Here is a 15,378-nt window from a genome sequence, read left to right on the forward strand (position 1 = left end):
GGTTAAGGATCATCCTTCAATACGACAGCTCACACTCATGCTATTAGACATTAGACACAGTTAGTTCTCCAGAGTTCAGTAGCTTCATGTTAGAGAGGGGGAAGAAAACTAAGCTAACATGAGGATGGATGCAGGGAGGTCACAGGGTCCGATCTTCAGGCCCGCAGGGTCCGATCTTCAGGCCTGCACGGTCCGATCTTCAGGCCCGCAGGGCGCCTCGGAAAAAAAACACATACTTCGGCACGCCGGAGTCTGCTCGGCTCTTCCAGGGCTCGTGGTTTTTCGCCTTTTGATTCTTTTTGTTTTTTTTTCCCATACTAAAATATATTATCGTATTAATACAAACTACAGTATTGTACACTACATAGTGTAATAAATAACCATAAAGAAATATAAAAAAATAAGACACATAAATATAAAAAGTTCTCTATGACTACAACAGACACACCCATCAGGTCGGGGTGGGGTGGGGGAGGGGGGTAATACTGCGATTTGTTGAAAACATACAGTACACACAATGAAAGGTTAACACAAACAACACAAAATAATACTGACAGGTGGTTGAATTCATGTTCGCCTGCGTTTGTTACCTGAAGAGACGTCCGAGCGTTTTATGGCGTGTTATTAATAAACAAGTGCACTGAGGAGAACAGTACGGGGTTAACTAAAGAAAAGGTGGATTTATGACCCGCTCTCAGGTGTGGGGGTGGCCCGCCAAAGTCAACAGTATTCCGGCTTATTGGTTGATTGATCTGGGACCCGGCAATACCTGATCATAGCTGCTAACAGCAAGATTCAATGGCACTTTTTGATATGCATGCTCCTCTGGTTTCGTTTGATTTGTTTTTTTGTTTTTTTTGCATAAGGCTCTGAGTGGGGGGGGGTGGGGTCACAGGAAGGTGGAGGGAGGGTCAGACAGTTTTCTACGTCCCCTTTCTGCTCGCTCTGAACATTGACGTTGACATTTTATGGCTTATTTGCTTTCTTGCTGCCAGCAGCCTCTTAGCTTAGCTTAGCTTAGCTTAGCTCAGCTTAGCTTAGCTTAGACACTGACAGGAAACTGTGCTAGCAGCCCCCACAGCTACAATACCATGTTATATCTTTAATTAATCTCTACAAATGTTGTATAAAATTGACAATTTGCAATTTTATGGGATTATTATGTGCCGAACTATTTTGCAGTACAGATACAGATATAACATGTTAGCCATGCTAGCTGTTTGTTTCCAGCAGCTAAGATGAGCTAACTTGCTGCTAACTGTTCAACCAGTTGTCTCCAAGCACACCAACTAACTTGATGTCTGTTTCTAGCTAAGCTAAGCTAAGCTAAGCTAAGCTAAGCTGCTGGTCTGTTTAAACCCAGTTATCAATAGGAATTTAGTTCCAGCTAGGCTTACGTGCTGGACTTTGCAACCAATTACATGAACAGCCATGAACTTCTGAACAAGAAAGCAAAGATCAATCACCCGAAATGTCAAACAAAATAATTTCTTTGAAAAAAAACAAATTGAAAAAGAAAATGAACACTGAAAAGTTCTGTCTGTTTTTCTTCTTAAGGCTCACAATCCAATCAAAACAAACATAATAAAAACATCTGTAATGCTAACATCTGCTCGGCGTGCCGTATGTAGCGCAGTAATACTGAAGGGTAGACGACACTGCTCGCTCCATCGGTAAACCAAGCCACGTGTAGTGCACAGGATTTTACTTCTTTTCCTCCAACTTAACAAAATACTGACTTTTTTTTGTTCATTGGCAATAAAAAGATATAGAAATATCTCCCAACTGTACAGCTTTAAGGGTTAAAATATGAGCGATAATTAGTAACACTGATAAAAAGAAAGGACCCAAGGTGTTTTAGTAATAAAACATTATCTAAAACGTGTCGGCTCTAGCTTCCAAAGTCTGTGTAATGCATTCCTTCCTTTGTTAAAACTCGCTTTTTATTTTTTTTTTATAAATGCATCTTCATCTTCATCGTTCTAACAGGGAGGAGTCTTCCTCCTGTGGAAAAGTCACTAGTATTTCTTCAGGCACACCTGGATTTCTACACAGTAGTGAACTGAAAGGAACCGTCGGGGGGACGGGACGTCACCTCCTGCGTTCTTCCTCTGCGGACGGAGAGGAGGATTCTGATTGTGTCTCCTGGAGGAGGAGGAGGAGGAGGAGGAGGAGGAGGAGGAGGCTGCTTCCTCTTTCAGTCAGTGTCTCCTTTCTGGTCTTCAGGAGCCGTGTTCATGTCTGTCTCACCTCCTCTCTCCTCTGTGGCGTCCCCCTCTGCTCCTTCAGGCACTCCTTCCTCCTCCTCTTCCTCCTTAATGTTGACCTCCTGCCTTGTGTCAGCCTCCTCTTTGTCTTCCATCTCCTCCTCCTCTTCCTCTCCTCCCTGTTCCACCTCTCCTGTCTCCATCTGCTCTTCGTTCCTTCCCGCTTCCTGCTCCTCCTCCTCCTCCTCCTCTCCTCCTTCGTCCCCTATCTGCACCACCTGGATATCGTCCATGTCCACCGCGCCCTCCTCCTCCTCCTCCTCCTCTTCCTCGCTCTCCTCGTCCTCTCTGGTGCTGCTCCCTCGCTCGTCTGAGTCCAGCTGAGAGGGGGCCAGGCGCTGCCTCTGCGCCTCCACCTCGGCCCGGACCTCGCCGTCCTCCTCCTCCACCGGGCTCTCCCGGCCTCCCGCCTGGCTCTGCGTCTCCTTCTTGCAGTAGGAGTAGCGGTGGTTCATGTGCTGCGAGTAGGAGCCCGAGTGGGAGAAGCGCTTCCCGCACTTGTCGCACTGGTACGGCTTCTCCCCCGAGTGGAGCCGCATGTGTTCGATCAGGTGGTGCTTGTGTTTGAAGGCCTTGCTGCAGATGCCGCACTCGTGAGGCCGCTTCCCTGCAGAGGACGACAAAACACCACAACGTGTGTTGAGTTAAAGAGCACAGACACGGGACGAAGACAACAAACAGTCCAGAACCCCCCCCCCCCCCCCCTCCACAGAGCTGACAGCAGCGTGTGTCCTCAGCGTATCCCAGGACAACGTTACACAACAATGCAACAAAATCACAACAAAACTTTCAGGAAACTCGATCCCGCCTGGTTTCACCTCAGATGAGGTCATCTGGAGCTGAGAGCGCTGCTTCCACGCCAGGTATCGGAGTCATAAAGAAAAAAAGGAAGCCGCCTCTGAGGGCCTCGACCTGAGCTTGGCCACAGAACGTCCAAATCACTACCAGAGCTGCAGCTCTTGCAACATTCAGGGCTTCACACGAGGAGCTGGCAGTGCAGAGGAGGGGAGTTGGCGGAAAGAACTCCTCAGACCTCTGCTGTGCGTGTTGAGTAAGACCTGCTGGAAGGGTGGAGGTGTCCACCCTGCAGAAGAAAAATCCCCCTCCGCTCTGACTCATCCTTCCCAGGAACCAGAGCGCTCCGGCTCCCAGGACTCTGTGTTATTTACCTGTGTGTTCGTATTTGTGCCTCAGCAGAGAGCTGCTCTTCTGGAAGATCTTGTCGCAGAGGTCGCAGGCGTACATGCCGCTCTCAGTCTTCTTCATCTTCTTCCTGGGGGGGCCTGAGTCGGAGTCGTTCTGCTCCTCCACGGTGGAGACGCCCTCTGAGTCCTGCCTCTCCTCCTGAGGAGCAGCACAGGTCACGTTAACACACTGGTAGGAATGTAGAGTCAGTCAGAGAGTGCACTGAGAGGTCAGCAGGAAGTGAGTCTGCATCACAGCCTGCTGGTCCTCACCCTGAGAGGACGCCGGGCGTTATTACAGAGCAGACACACACACACACACACACACACACACTCTCTGCCAATCCACTTAACACACAGTCTAATACAACAACAATCAATCAGTGCAGCGCTGCAGCGTTTAAACAGATTCCAGCAGATCAATAGAGGCTGAGCAGTGAGGAGCAGCCTGGTGTCCTCCGGGTGACAGCCCGGGAGGATCACTCACACCCCCAGAGGCCGTCATCCATCATCACAGCCCCATTACACGAAGAACTATTAACGCTTATCATTTTTACAAAGAGCTGGATTTGGACGTTTCTATATGTGACTTATTGATCCGAGTTTGGATTGTTTCAGACCATCAATCATGTTTTAGTGCTTCTGAACAATAAAGAGTGATGATCAGGACTGAATGCTCTGACTGATGGCTGTGATCCACCCGCTGCTCAAAATGGCTGCCGGAGGAGGCGCCGAGACCTCACTAACACCGCGGATCACTCACATTCTGCACTTCCTGACATGTGACCAGCAGTGACAAAAAATCAACTCGTTAAATGAGCTTAAAGCTTTTTGACAGCTGATATAAGGAAAACGTGTGACTGGTTACAGACCTTGACGCCGTTGAGGTGGATGGTCTCGGGGGCCTCGGTCCCTGCAGGGCTGCCTGCTGTAGTGGTGTAGGTGTAGGCCAGCTGGGGGATCAGGATAGTCTGCTTGTTGTTGGTGGCCAGTGCTCTGAGGCATTGCATCGTGGTCACGATGTCGAGGGCTTTGGCCCCGGGCTGGCTGGCGTACAGTGCGACGGGGCTGCTGCCCATGGCTGACAGTGGCGACGCCTCTTTCCTTGTGCAAGTTAAGTTCAGGGGTTCGTCCGCGGTGGCGGAGCCGGAGCCGGAGGAAGGAGAGGGCTGTACGCGGGGTTTTGAACCCGCTCTCTCTCCTTCCTCTCTGGTGGGTTTTGGCAGCGACAGGTCCAGTGGACCCTCAGTGCTCTGCAGGGGGTCGGCCTGGGCGGGGCCCCCTGCTGTCAGGTTCAGTGGTGAGGGCGAGGCCGGCGAGCTGTGGCTGCCATTGACCTCTGCTGGGGTGGCTTCTGTAGGGCTGCCCTGTGTCAGAGAGGGACTTATAGTGGCTGTGTCCTTCCCTGGGACCAGGGACACCACACCGTTGGATTCACACGTGTCCTCCTCCTCCTCTGATGGCGGCGTCGGGGCGCCCAGTGATATCTGACCCTCCTGCATTTTGTCGAACCACTTCTTGACCACGTTGACAGGCAGGCTGACCGAGTCAGAGATCTTGGCCAGCTCGTCCTTGGTGGGCTCTGCGTTTAGGGCGAAGTAGGCCTTGAGCAGGGACAGGAGGTTCTTGGGCTGGCTGCAGAGGCCTCCCTCTGACAGCAGGGCGGCGACAGCAGACTCAGACTTATCCAGGCCCGCTCCGTTCAGCCGGAGACCGTCCTTCTTACAGTGCTTGAGGGCATGGAGTGCTTCCAGCCCGCCCGGACAGTTATCACACAGGAGACAGGTTTTAGTGGTCTTTTCCTCTTTTTCCTTCATCTGGTCGGTCCTGCTGCCTCTGAGTGTCAGGTCTTCTGGAAGTTTCTGGGACTTGAAGGTGTCAGCCTGACCAGGTGACATTGCGTCTGGCTCCTTCTTCAGGTTGTGAGCCGTGAGCTGGCCCTGGTTGGGGTCCAGACTGTAGTTTATAATGATTTTTGCATTTCCATCCTGACCCACGATAGGCAGGCTGATGGCTGAGATGAGCTGCTGCTGCGGCGGGTGGAGCGTTCCAGTGGTTAACCCCGAGTTCACCTGGCCTTTGGCGTTGTTTTCCAGCACCTGGCGGATGACGTTACCGTCCACCGCCACTTTTAGAGCGTTCTGCAGATCTGCCAGGTTGATGCTGATGGGTGAAACCAAGCCCACGGTGGGCAGGACCACGGCCTGCACCGTGCCCTGCAGGGGAGCCGCAGCGCCACCGTTAAAGACCCCGCCATTCATGGCTGTCACAGACGGGGATGTTATGACCGTCGGCTTGTACTCGTAGTCCACAGGCTCGGTCTTGATCTGGTTGAGGGGCAGCTGCTCCTGCAGGGGCTTGCTGTGCTCCAGCTTCTCCCTGATCTGTGTGCGGAGGACTGAGGGAGGTGTCGGCAGCGCCGGCGATGGACCCTGGGTCTGGTTTTTGCCGTTCCCCAAGCGTGACCTGCCGTTAACCGAGATGACGCTGATGCACTTCTTACTGCTGATGTGGGAGCTGTAGGAACCTGAGTGGGAGAATCTCTTCTTGCAGTTGGAGCACTCGTAGGGTTTCTCTCCTGGAATAAAACCACATGAAAGAGAAAAGGGGGGGTCCATTAGCAAATGAGGCTAAATGAGCATGCTAGGCTACGACAGGAAAAAGCTCTAATGCATTTCAATGATGCTTAAACGCTGATGTAATGGCACCATTGGGAAATGCCCATCTCTAATTGCCATCCCATAATGCCAAAAGAAACACAATGATCGCACATTAAGGAGGAGCACACGGCGGCCTGAAGCCCCATGGAGGATGTCTGAACACAGAGAAGTGGCTGCAACATAAATAAACATAAATATTGGAGTGCAACATCTGCATGGAAGACACACACACACACACACACACGGTGCGCTGCCATGGTGACAGCGGTCGTCCACTCACCGCTGTGAATGCGTAGGTGCTCCTTCAGGTGGTGCTTGTATTTAAATGCTTTGCCACATTCAGTGCACTTGAATTTACGATTGCCTCCCGACTGTGTGATGTGTCTCTGTCAGAGCAGACGGGGGAGAGAGGGTCACTCAGTGAGACACACAATGAAAACACAACCTTTGAACTGCTGCTCATGTGTGTCACAGTGTCATGAATCAATCCGGGGCAAAAGTTCATGTTTAAGTTTTGAAACAAAGCGTCTGCAGCAGGAACAGCACTGAGTGTGTGTGTGTTGTTACCTGGTCTCGCCCGCTCTTGTGCACCGTCATGTGCCTCTCCAGCTGAGCGCGGTAGGCGAAGCTGTAGCTGCACTCGGGGCAGCTGAAGCTCTCCTCCGTCTTCTCGTGCCGGTACTTGATGTGCTCCTTCAGGGAGCTGTAGCGCTTGTAGCCCCGCGCGCAGTACGGACAGGTGAGCAGCTGGGAGAAGGAGTCAGGAGTTCCTGGTGGGAAAGAGAGTGTGTGAGAGAGCAGAGGGGGTTAAAAACACTCAGTGATAGGGAGGGCTCTTTGATGTTCCACACGGCCTGCTGTGTAACACTCCTCTGATGGTTCACCAATCACTGAGAGCTCCTCCCACTCAGGTAAACAGCAGCCAGGTGACCGAAGGGATGGAAGCTGATCACAGGCCTACGGTCCTGAGCTGGAGTGAGCGTGTCTCATTTCTGTGCTTCTCTCTCTCTCCACAGTTTAACTCTTTGGTTGCCCATTGTGTGTCAGAAGTGAAAGACGCCCACACATGTGAGGACAGAGTGTAAACAGCTGCCCGCCTGGACCCGGCCTGGTTCACAGAGGCTCTCAGTTGCCGGGCTCCCACACAGGTAAAGCATTACTGTGTTAACAGGTGATGTATTAAGTCCCCCCGCGGGACAGGTGAGGGCCTCGGGACGGGAACGCACACACATTATCGCGCAGGTAGCTGTGAGTCAGAGCTCGCACAGACGTGACAAATTTACTCAGGTGTTGCTGCGTCTCTCCTTCCCCTGACACCCCCCCCCTTCCTCATTGGTAGCAAGCAGGTAAAAGCCAAAAGCCCCGGAGCCATAAAGGCCCCAGTGTGCTGCACTTAACAAATAGCGGTGTGTGTAATGATGTCGGAGAGTGGCGCTAATGGGGTGGAGTTGACACCTGAGGTGTTACAGGGGGCAGGTATGGCTGTCCCTGGGGGGGGTGCAGTAATAGTGTGAGAGCTCAGTGGCTGTGATGTGTGTTTTAGTGTGTGTGTGTGTGTGTGTGTGTGTGTCTACCGTTCTCGTCGTGGACACCGGTGTCGGGGGTGCCCTGGCGTTGGGGCTCGTCGTCCGGGGCTTCTGGGTAGATGACGGCCGTGTCTCCTTGCTGGAGGATCTCCTCCACCAGGGCGTCTGTGCTCACGTCATCCTCGGCGTCTGACACGCAGTCCTCCTTCACTGTGAGGGGACACGAACACAAACACTGATTACAATCAGGTGTTATTGATCATCCTCAACATGTTGATGCAGCCTGAGCATATGAAACCATCCAATCAGATCACAGCGAGTGTCACAGCTGAGCCAGATTGCTCAACCTATGCTCTGAATCGTTGTGTATTCACTAGGCTGGAATCAGGGGGGGGGGGGGGGACAACATCCTGGATGCTGCTGTTCACAATAGGATGAGAAAACTCATTAACATTAAAGGCCGGGGGCTCCTGTAGCAGCACCAGGCTCTTTGTAAGGAGTGAATGGCAGGCCTCTGTTCACAGTGTTAGCTAAGGCACCGAGGCTGGGACTGATAATTAGGTGATGAATCTTGTTCTGTTAGAGATCGTGCAGGTATAGACACACACACACACACACACACTGCTCTCTGGAGAGGCTCGGCCTTCAGACTGTGCTTAATATGCCTGCAAATGAGAGGCTGCATGTGGGAGCCGAGCTTCCTCCACATCACATGAGCCCGGCTAGCTAGGTAACGAGCACTAATTACCACGCAGCGGCTTATAGGAAGTGTAACCTGAGGATGGACTTTAGGATGCATGAAAGCTTCCTTCCTTCTTTCTATCTGTGCTCTCCCAGCGTTTCCTGAAGTGGCAGCCGGAACCAGGTATAGCATGTCTCCAATTAAACACAGCCCGTGTGTGTGTGTGTGTGTGTGTGTGGCTACAGAGAATATTCATCAGCTAAAAGCAAAGTTAGGCTGCTGTGGCGTTTACCCTGCAGGCAGATGTTGTATGAAGTGATTTAAGGTCCCCCCCCTGCTCAGCCGAGATTTGAGAATTGTGTTTTGTGAGTTGTTTGTGTGTGTGTGTGTGTGTGTGTGTGTGTGTGTGTGTGTGTGTGTGTGTGTGTTGACAGACAGGGCCAGCTGTGCTCTCCTCAGAGATGGGAACAGGTGCTGTAGCCCTTCCTGACTCACCGCCGCACAGTGAATACCAGTACACTTACACACAGCCGTGCTCTGGCTTCCTCTGGTGCACCTTAACAAAGCCGTGAAACAATACGAGCGCAGTCATTTGTTGCTATGGTTATTAAAGCCCGCTGGAGGAAAGCCTCCCGCCCTGAGAGATGATACACAGACAGAGGCCGTGTGTGTTGGCCAACATGCATGTGAGTGTGTGTGTGTGTGAGGCAGCAGGTGCTGAGAAAGTCAAATCGTGGAATTCTCATCCCACATTAGGGGCTGCTGCCCCCCCTACGTATCACACAGCGTTTCTCCCATGACCTCAGCAGCTTCAGACATGTTTCCACTGCATCTTAAATGAAACGCTGCCATTTTGGGAAATACACTGAGATGTGAGGAAATCAATACAGAGCCTCACTCTGAGCAGCAAGCTGTTTCCATTCTTTCATGCTAAGCTAAACTGCTAACATGCAAAGCACAGATAACCAGGTGTTGCATGTAGAAAGTGCTGATGTTCAGCTCCCAGCAGCATCCAAACACCCCCCCCCCTCCACCCCCCACCACCACCACACACACACCCAGGCCAGTAAATGTTGAGCATGAGTGTGAAGTAGAGTCCCAGTTGGGGGTCTGTGGTGCAAAGGTATGACAAGCTGTTGTCTTCACCCCTCCTGTGTGTGTATGTGTCTCCCTCAGCTCTTTGTTAAGTTACAGTCAGGCCAGAAGGGTTCACAGCCTTGCTGAGGCGGCTCCGTGTTATCAGGCGGCTCCCCTGACATGAAACACCACACAGGCCATTTATGTGCTGACGCAGGGATGTGAACGCACCGCTGCACAAGTGGAAAATCAGTTTAAAACAAAAAAAAACCCGTGAGGCTGCAACAGGACACAAAAGACAAAAGTTTTTTTTTTTTTTTTTAATTTGTTGTCAGAGAAGCTGGGCTCAGACCTCCCGCTCTCCCCTCTGTCTCTGCCTCCTGCTTATCCTTCTCTGCCCACATCTCAGCAATATGATACAACCGTATCCCATGATGCATTTCCTGCCCTGGCCAACCTTTGCCCTGCCTGTTTCCTGCGGTCGTGCATCCAGACCCGTCCGTAGATTCTATCTCGGACATATCAGAGATCGACTCAGCTGCTCCCCTCTTTATCTCTGGTGGACAGGAGGCAGGTCAGAGAGGAGATGTGAGATAGTTCCACATGTAGATGACTTGCTTATCCTTGGTTTGTACAATCCTCTGAGGAGCCGTCCCTTCCTGTGTCGAGGACTCTGACATCACAGCGTGACATAAGGCACGCAGACATGTCAGAGCTCCTGTGCGTTCAAAAGTCCTCCAAATGGATTTGAGGCCCAATTTTACGCAACATCAAACATCATCGCTGCGCGTCAGGCCGACGGCTTACGTACACTAACTGGCAGCGTGCTGCCCCACTGCTGCTGGGATCAGCCGTAAAGCAGCGCAGTGCGAGTGTCCGTCTTCTAAAGACTGCAGACGCCCCTTATCAAAGCTCTGCCTGTTCACTGAGATGTAATCATGCTCTACAACTCATTGCATGTAAAGGAGAAGCCTTCCCAGGTCAGTGCTCAGCCTGTCCTTAAAGCAGCGCAGGCTGCAGTTAACTGCTCCGACACTGGGCTGCTCCACTGCTACATAATCATTTAGGAGCGAATGAGTAATGACAGTGAGCAGGGAGCCCATGATACCATATAATCAAGAGGAATGATTCAGAACAAGGGAAACAGAGAGGGAGTGTAAAAAAATAGAAGGTGATGAGGAGAGGAGGGATGGCAGAGCTGATGAAACACCATCTTCTTGGTTTTTGAAGCGCAGCAGTCTCAGGAGAAAGGGTGTCGAGGCTTTAATTTGAAGCAAAGTGAGGGCTGAGCTGAGGAGAAGATTAGTGGGTGGTGGTCACCTCTCAAGGCTGCAGCAGAGACTGTTCTCAGGAGTGAAACCAGCAGAAAGGAGGGAGGGGGGACGACAGGAAAGATGTGTGTTTGTTTAAAGGACCGCGGCTTTCCACGCATTTCATCAGTCCGATCCGGAGCGACAGCTGAGATGCTGCTTGATGTATGAGATGAGGGCGAGGCGGAGTGCGAGTGTGTGAGGCAAACGAAAATATGCCTGATCAGGCAGAACTGTGGAGCGAGGCCAGCTCACTGAGCTGCGTCACTTTGTGAAGTGTTTAATGTTCACAGGCCAGGGCCAAAACCAATGACATGACTCTTCCTCCAACGTTCCCTCTGAGGAGGTGCAGCTGGGGATGAAAATGACAGCACGCCCTGGGGAATAGGTGGCTGCACAGGTTTGACTGTAAACTCTGCGTGTGTGTGTGTGTGTGTGTGCAACCGAAACCAAGCGAGTGAAACTGAAGGCAGCTCATTGCAGAGGAATTTGTAAAAACTCCCTCCTTACGCTGGAAGTGAGAGGACGCTGGACTCATATGAGCTCACAGTGGGGAAAGTTACACTTTTTACAGTGTTGTAAAGGCCTCGAGTGTCCGCACAGCACCGGAGGATGTCTGTCCGAGTTTTTAATGATTGACCTGACACCTGATCTACCTAACATGCAGGCACTGCAGGCGGCACAGAGCTGCTGCTGCTCTGTTTTATGCTTCGACCAATTGTTGTGTTTCTTATCACCTGGATCACCTTTGTATTTAAAATATTGTGACCGAAAATGCAGATCAGAGGGAAATACAGTGACATTTACAGGTCTGCTGCCCCCACACAGCACTCAGAGAGCTGTGTGAGGCCTTGAGCCCAGGTTGAAACATCCTTCAGCACCTGCCATTGTTGTTGTGGAGGGAGGAGGTGTTGTTGTGACGTCAGCCCTTCCTGTGGCAGCGAGCTGCCTCTGATGTCACTTCCACTCTGTTTGAGGTAAAAAGAAGTTCAGTGCGGCCCCTCCAATGCCCACCAGTGCTGTAAACGCTCTGTGTTCTCTACTTGAAGGTCTCTCTCCCTCTGCTGGCATTGTCTTTGTTTATTATCGCGCTTCCTGTCTTAGTTGGAACCCCCCCCCCCCCCCCCTGCATGTAGTACCTGCTTCCTCACGCTCTGCGTATCACAATGAGACAAAGCCTGGTACTTGACTGTGTACAGATGTCAGCGAGGCGTTTCATGAGTTAACCTGCTGCCGCTTCAGCTCAGGTCAGAGTGAGACAGCAGCAGTCAAACAAATGAAGAGAACATAAAGAGGCTGCCTGACACATCTGCATTTATACGCTGGAGGCATTTATAAGTGAAGCTCTTATTGGGAGCAGATAGGAGTGAGTGTGACATTCAGAGCCGCTCTGCCAGCCTAATGATGGCAGCGATGACAGCGAAAGAAAACACTCGCTATAAAAATATACACCTTAAGACGCCATGTGCTCTGACACTTGAATGAAGTGAACAATCCGCCGGTGTCACTCTGATGATACTAGTGAGCGTGAAAAGCCCCGTCTCAATAACCTGCCACTTATCTAAAGGCGATCCTGGCAGATCCTGAATCGATCGCTGTTTTCCCCTGCTGGCCTGTTTCCTCACATTCTAGGAAAATAAGATTTCACGGCACAAAATGAGATTAAATGAGGACTGATGCAGAACTTTTCCACAGCGCGGAGAGGTGGAGCATGCTTGAGGATGGAGACGAGCTGTGTGTGTGTTGGTGCCGCGCTCTCACCTCGGTCCCAGCAGTGCTCCCTGGGGTGCTCGTCGTCCGGCAGGGTCTGGCTGTCGCAGTCGGCCCCGTCCGCCAGGCTGCCCTCCTCCTCCACGATGTGCAGCTTGTCCTCATCGTCCGAGTCTGAGCCGGCTTCCACCACATTATTGTAGTTAGTCACTGCACGCACAGAGAGAGAGAGAGAGACAGCAGGGGGTTAGAACGGCCGCTCGATCCTTCAAGAGGTAATCAGAGGTGTGTGAAAGGCGAGGACTTAAATATGTTTAAATGTCAAAACTATTAAAGGGAACAGCTGAAGGAGGAGGAGGAGCCCCTTCCCCATGAGGAGCCAGCTCAGTGAATGGAGGCTGAGAGGTAAAAACCTGAGAATGATAAACACAGAACAACAGGTTCTGTGTGGAAACAGATAATTCACACTTGCAGGAACACAACAGAACCAGTGTGTGTGATCATTATATTGCAGGCAGGCAGGAGTAGAGTGTGTGTGTGTGTGTGTGTGTGTGCGCGCACTCTGTGTGGGAGTCGGTGTGACCTGCTTGGTTGTGTTATGGGCTGAAGGAGCCAGGAGACAGTGAGACAGCCAGCCTACAGAGAGGGTTATTACAGGGAGTAAATTTCCCTGACCAACTGTCTGTTCCTGGTGTGTGTGTGTGTGTGTGTGTGTGTGTTCCTGCCTCTTTTTCATTTACAACCATGTTCCTCCATCTCTCAATTCCACCTGTGTTACTTCCACCCACTCTCCTACCCCCCTCCACCTCTCCTCCATCCCTCTGTTCCACTGAGAGAGCTACAGATCCTCTCGGAGGCCAAATCAATTCTCCAGTGAGAGCAGCCCAGTCAGCAGAGGGCCCGTGCTGCCTCTCACACACACACACACACACACACTGCGCACAGCACCTTCACAAACCACCTGCATTCACTCGCTGAATATGCTCTGGCAGTACAAAGCACCTGAACAGTTCTTCTTCACCCCCTGCCCACCTTTTTCTGAAGTGGCTGTGAATGTTTTTTTTTTGCTGGGAGGAGGCGTATCTGGGAGAATCGTGAGCCTCAATCAATGAGGATTGTTTTGGTGAGGTCTCTCCTTTTCTCTGCGCAGGTCATTACAACCAGTCGGTGTTCACACAGACTCTGCAGACGTGCAGGAAGGAGGCGAGGGGGGCGGGAGGGATGAAAGGTGGCGGAGGAGGAGGAGGATGGAGGAGCTCTGTTATTTGGCGAGTCGTTTGTGGGGTCATCACCGCTGTGCCGCAGCTGCAGGATCCTATTGGGGTTTCATCAGGAGAGTTATTTCACTCTGTTTTTTCCTTTACCATCATGTGAATGCTGCTTTCAGAGATACACTCGTCTCCGTGTGAGGGTGATGACACCCTTCGTACCTTTGGACTGTTATCCAGGCTGGGAGCTGTAATCTATTTGAAGCAGCCAATAGAACAATTAAAGACCCGGGAGCCACGAAGCTGGGATCCCATTCAGATAAACTGATAATTAATTAGGTTTACATAGCATTATGAGGCTGTATGATGCTGATGCTCCTCACTCCCCTCTCTCTCTCTCTCTCTCTGCCAGGTGATGTATTGTGCGTTCAGCGGCCCAAACAGGGTGCAACACTTCATTCTGTAACAGAAGCTACTTTAGGATGAGTCTGAGAGGCTGTTTAAGGCCACAGCCACTCAGGTGTGGAGCTGAGGTCAGCGATTACAAAGGCAACACTTCTCTGCCGGCGGTGTCAAGAGAAAATGATCAACTATAAAGCTGTGGAGAGAAAATCAATGTGCTGCTGTGTGCAGGATGCGAGCGGGACAATAAAAGTGGGAGCTGCTGCACAGCACAGCAAAAGGGGGTGAGAGCAGAGGACGGCGGGTGTGTGTGTGTGTGTGTGTGTGTGTGAGGGGGTGAACAGTGACAGCCTTCCTGTGCCAAATGGTTGGCGGTGTTGAAACAAAAGTGTGTGTTCCCGACGAGAGATGTAACACCTAGCATCAACAGAGGCTGCAGTCCCTTCTGGCTGACCGGCTGAGCGTTTGGACAGCTGGCCTCATTAGCGCTAGCATGCTAGCACACAACAGGAAGACGACTCCTACGCATTCTGAGGGAGAAAGCGTAGGAAGGTGGAGGAGGTGAAGTGCTTGTACTTTGAAAAAGTTTGCTTTTTGACACCTGAAGAAATAATCGCCTGTAACCACGGCTGTAGCCTTGATGATGGCTGTGGATCGCCAGCTTTACACCGACCTCCCACTGTGACACAAACTAAAGTAATTTAACTCGACGCCTCACAGTCACCACATCAAATGTTGACCTGATAAGACCTCTCGGTTTGGGCGGTGGATGTGTAAGAACAGAACAGAACACGCTGCAGAAGCAGCACAGCGGCACCTCGCCTGAGTTTCCCCGCCCTCGCCGTCACTCGCCACCCTCTTTCCCTACTTGCAAAGTTCCCAGAGTCTTCTGAACGACAGAGCCAGACCGCCCATGTCAGCCACACTTAACTAAGCCTGCTGCAGAGTGAAGGAGGCCTGTGTTGTTATGACACCTGCCAGGCTGTAACAATTACTGGGAAAAAAAACTCCAGAACCGTTTCAGTCCAATTTAAAGGGGATCGCTTCTGTCAGCACCGTATGTCCCAGGACACGGGTTCACCTTGTTGTCCTGTCGCTGTGTAAACATGCTGGCTTTTATTTGAACATCCAGGCCTGAGCAGCGGAGCGTGTTTTCCTGGACTGGCAGTATCTCTGTGGGAGTGTGCGATCTGAAGGTGTGAGTGACTGGCTTAATAACTGAGCTTTAGAGCTGGAAACTGAAACATCTATAGCATGTGAACAAACACATTACTGTCTGCAGCGGGCTTTTATCTTGACTCATTACCTATGAGGACATCTGTAAGGAACCTAAAACCTATACCCCAGCAGCC

General features: G+C 51.4%; 1 protein-coding gene across 1 annotated transcript in view; it reads right to left on the reverse strand.

Annotated features, from left to right (window-relative positions):
• Positions 1 to 821: 821 nt before the first annotated feature.
• The window catches only part of zeb1b (zinc finger E-box binding homeobox 1b), a 39,023-nt gene continuing 24,466 nt past the window's right edge, over positions 822 to 15,378 (reverse strand). Inside the window, exons 2-8 of the mRNA XM_028432542.1 lie at positions 12,468 to 12,626; positions 7,686 to 7,847; positions 6,679 to 6,881; positions 6,392 to 6,497; positions 4,324 to 6,029; positions 3,437 to 3,611; positions 822 to 2,874 (exon numbers count right to left, since the gene is read on the reverse strand). Of these exons, the coding sequence (XP_028288343.1) occupies positions 2,198 to 2,874; positions 3,437 to 3,611; positions 4,324 to 6,029; positions 6,392 to 6,497; positions 6,679 to 6,881; positions 7,686 to 7,847; positions 12,468 to 12,626 (3,188 nt within the window). The 3' untranslated portion in view covers positions 822 to 2,197. The remainder of the gene's footprint in view (positions 2,875 to 3,436; positions 3,612 to 4,323; positions 6,030 to 6,391; positions 6,498 to 6,678; positions 6,882 to 7,685; positions 7,848 to 12,467; positions 12,627 to 15,378) is intronic.

The sequence above is a fragment of the Parambassis ranga genome, chromosome 20 (genome assembly GCF_900634625.1).
Source record: "Parambassis ranga chromosome 20, fParRan2.1, whole genome shotgun sequence".
In the NCBI taxonomy this organism is placed as follows: Eukaryota; Metazoa; Chordata; class Actinopteri; family Ambassidae; genus Parambassis; species Parambassis ranga.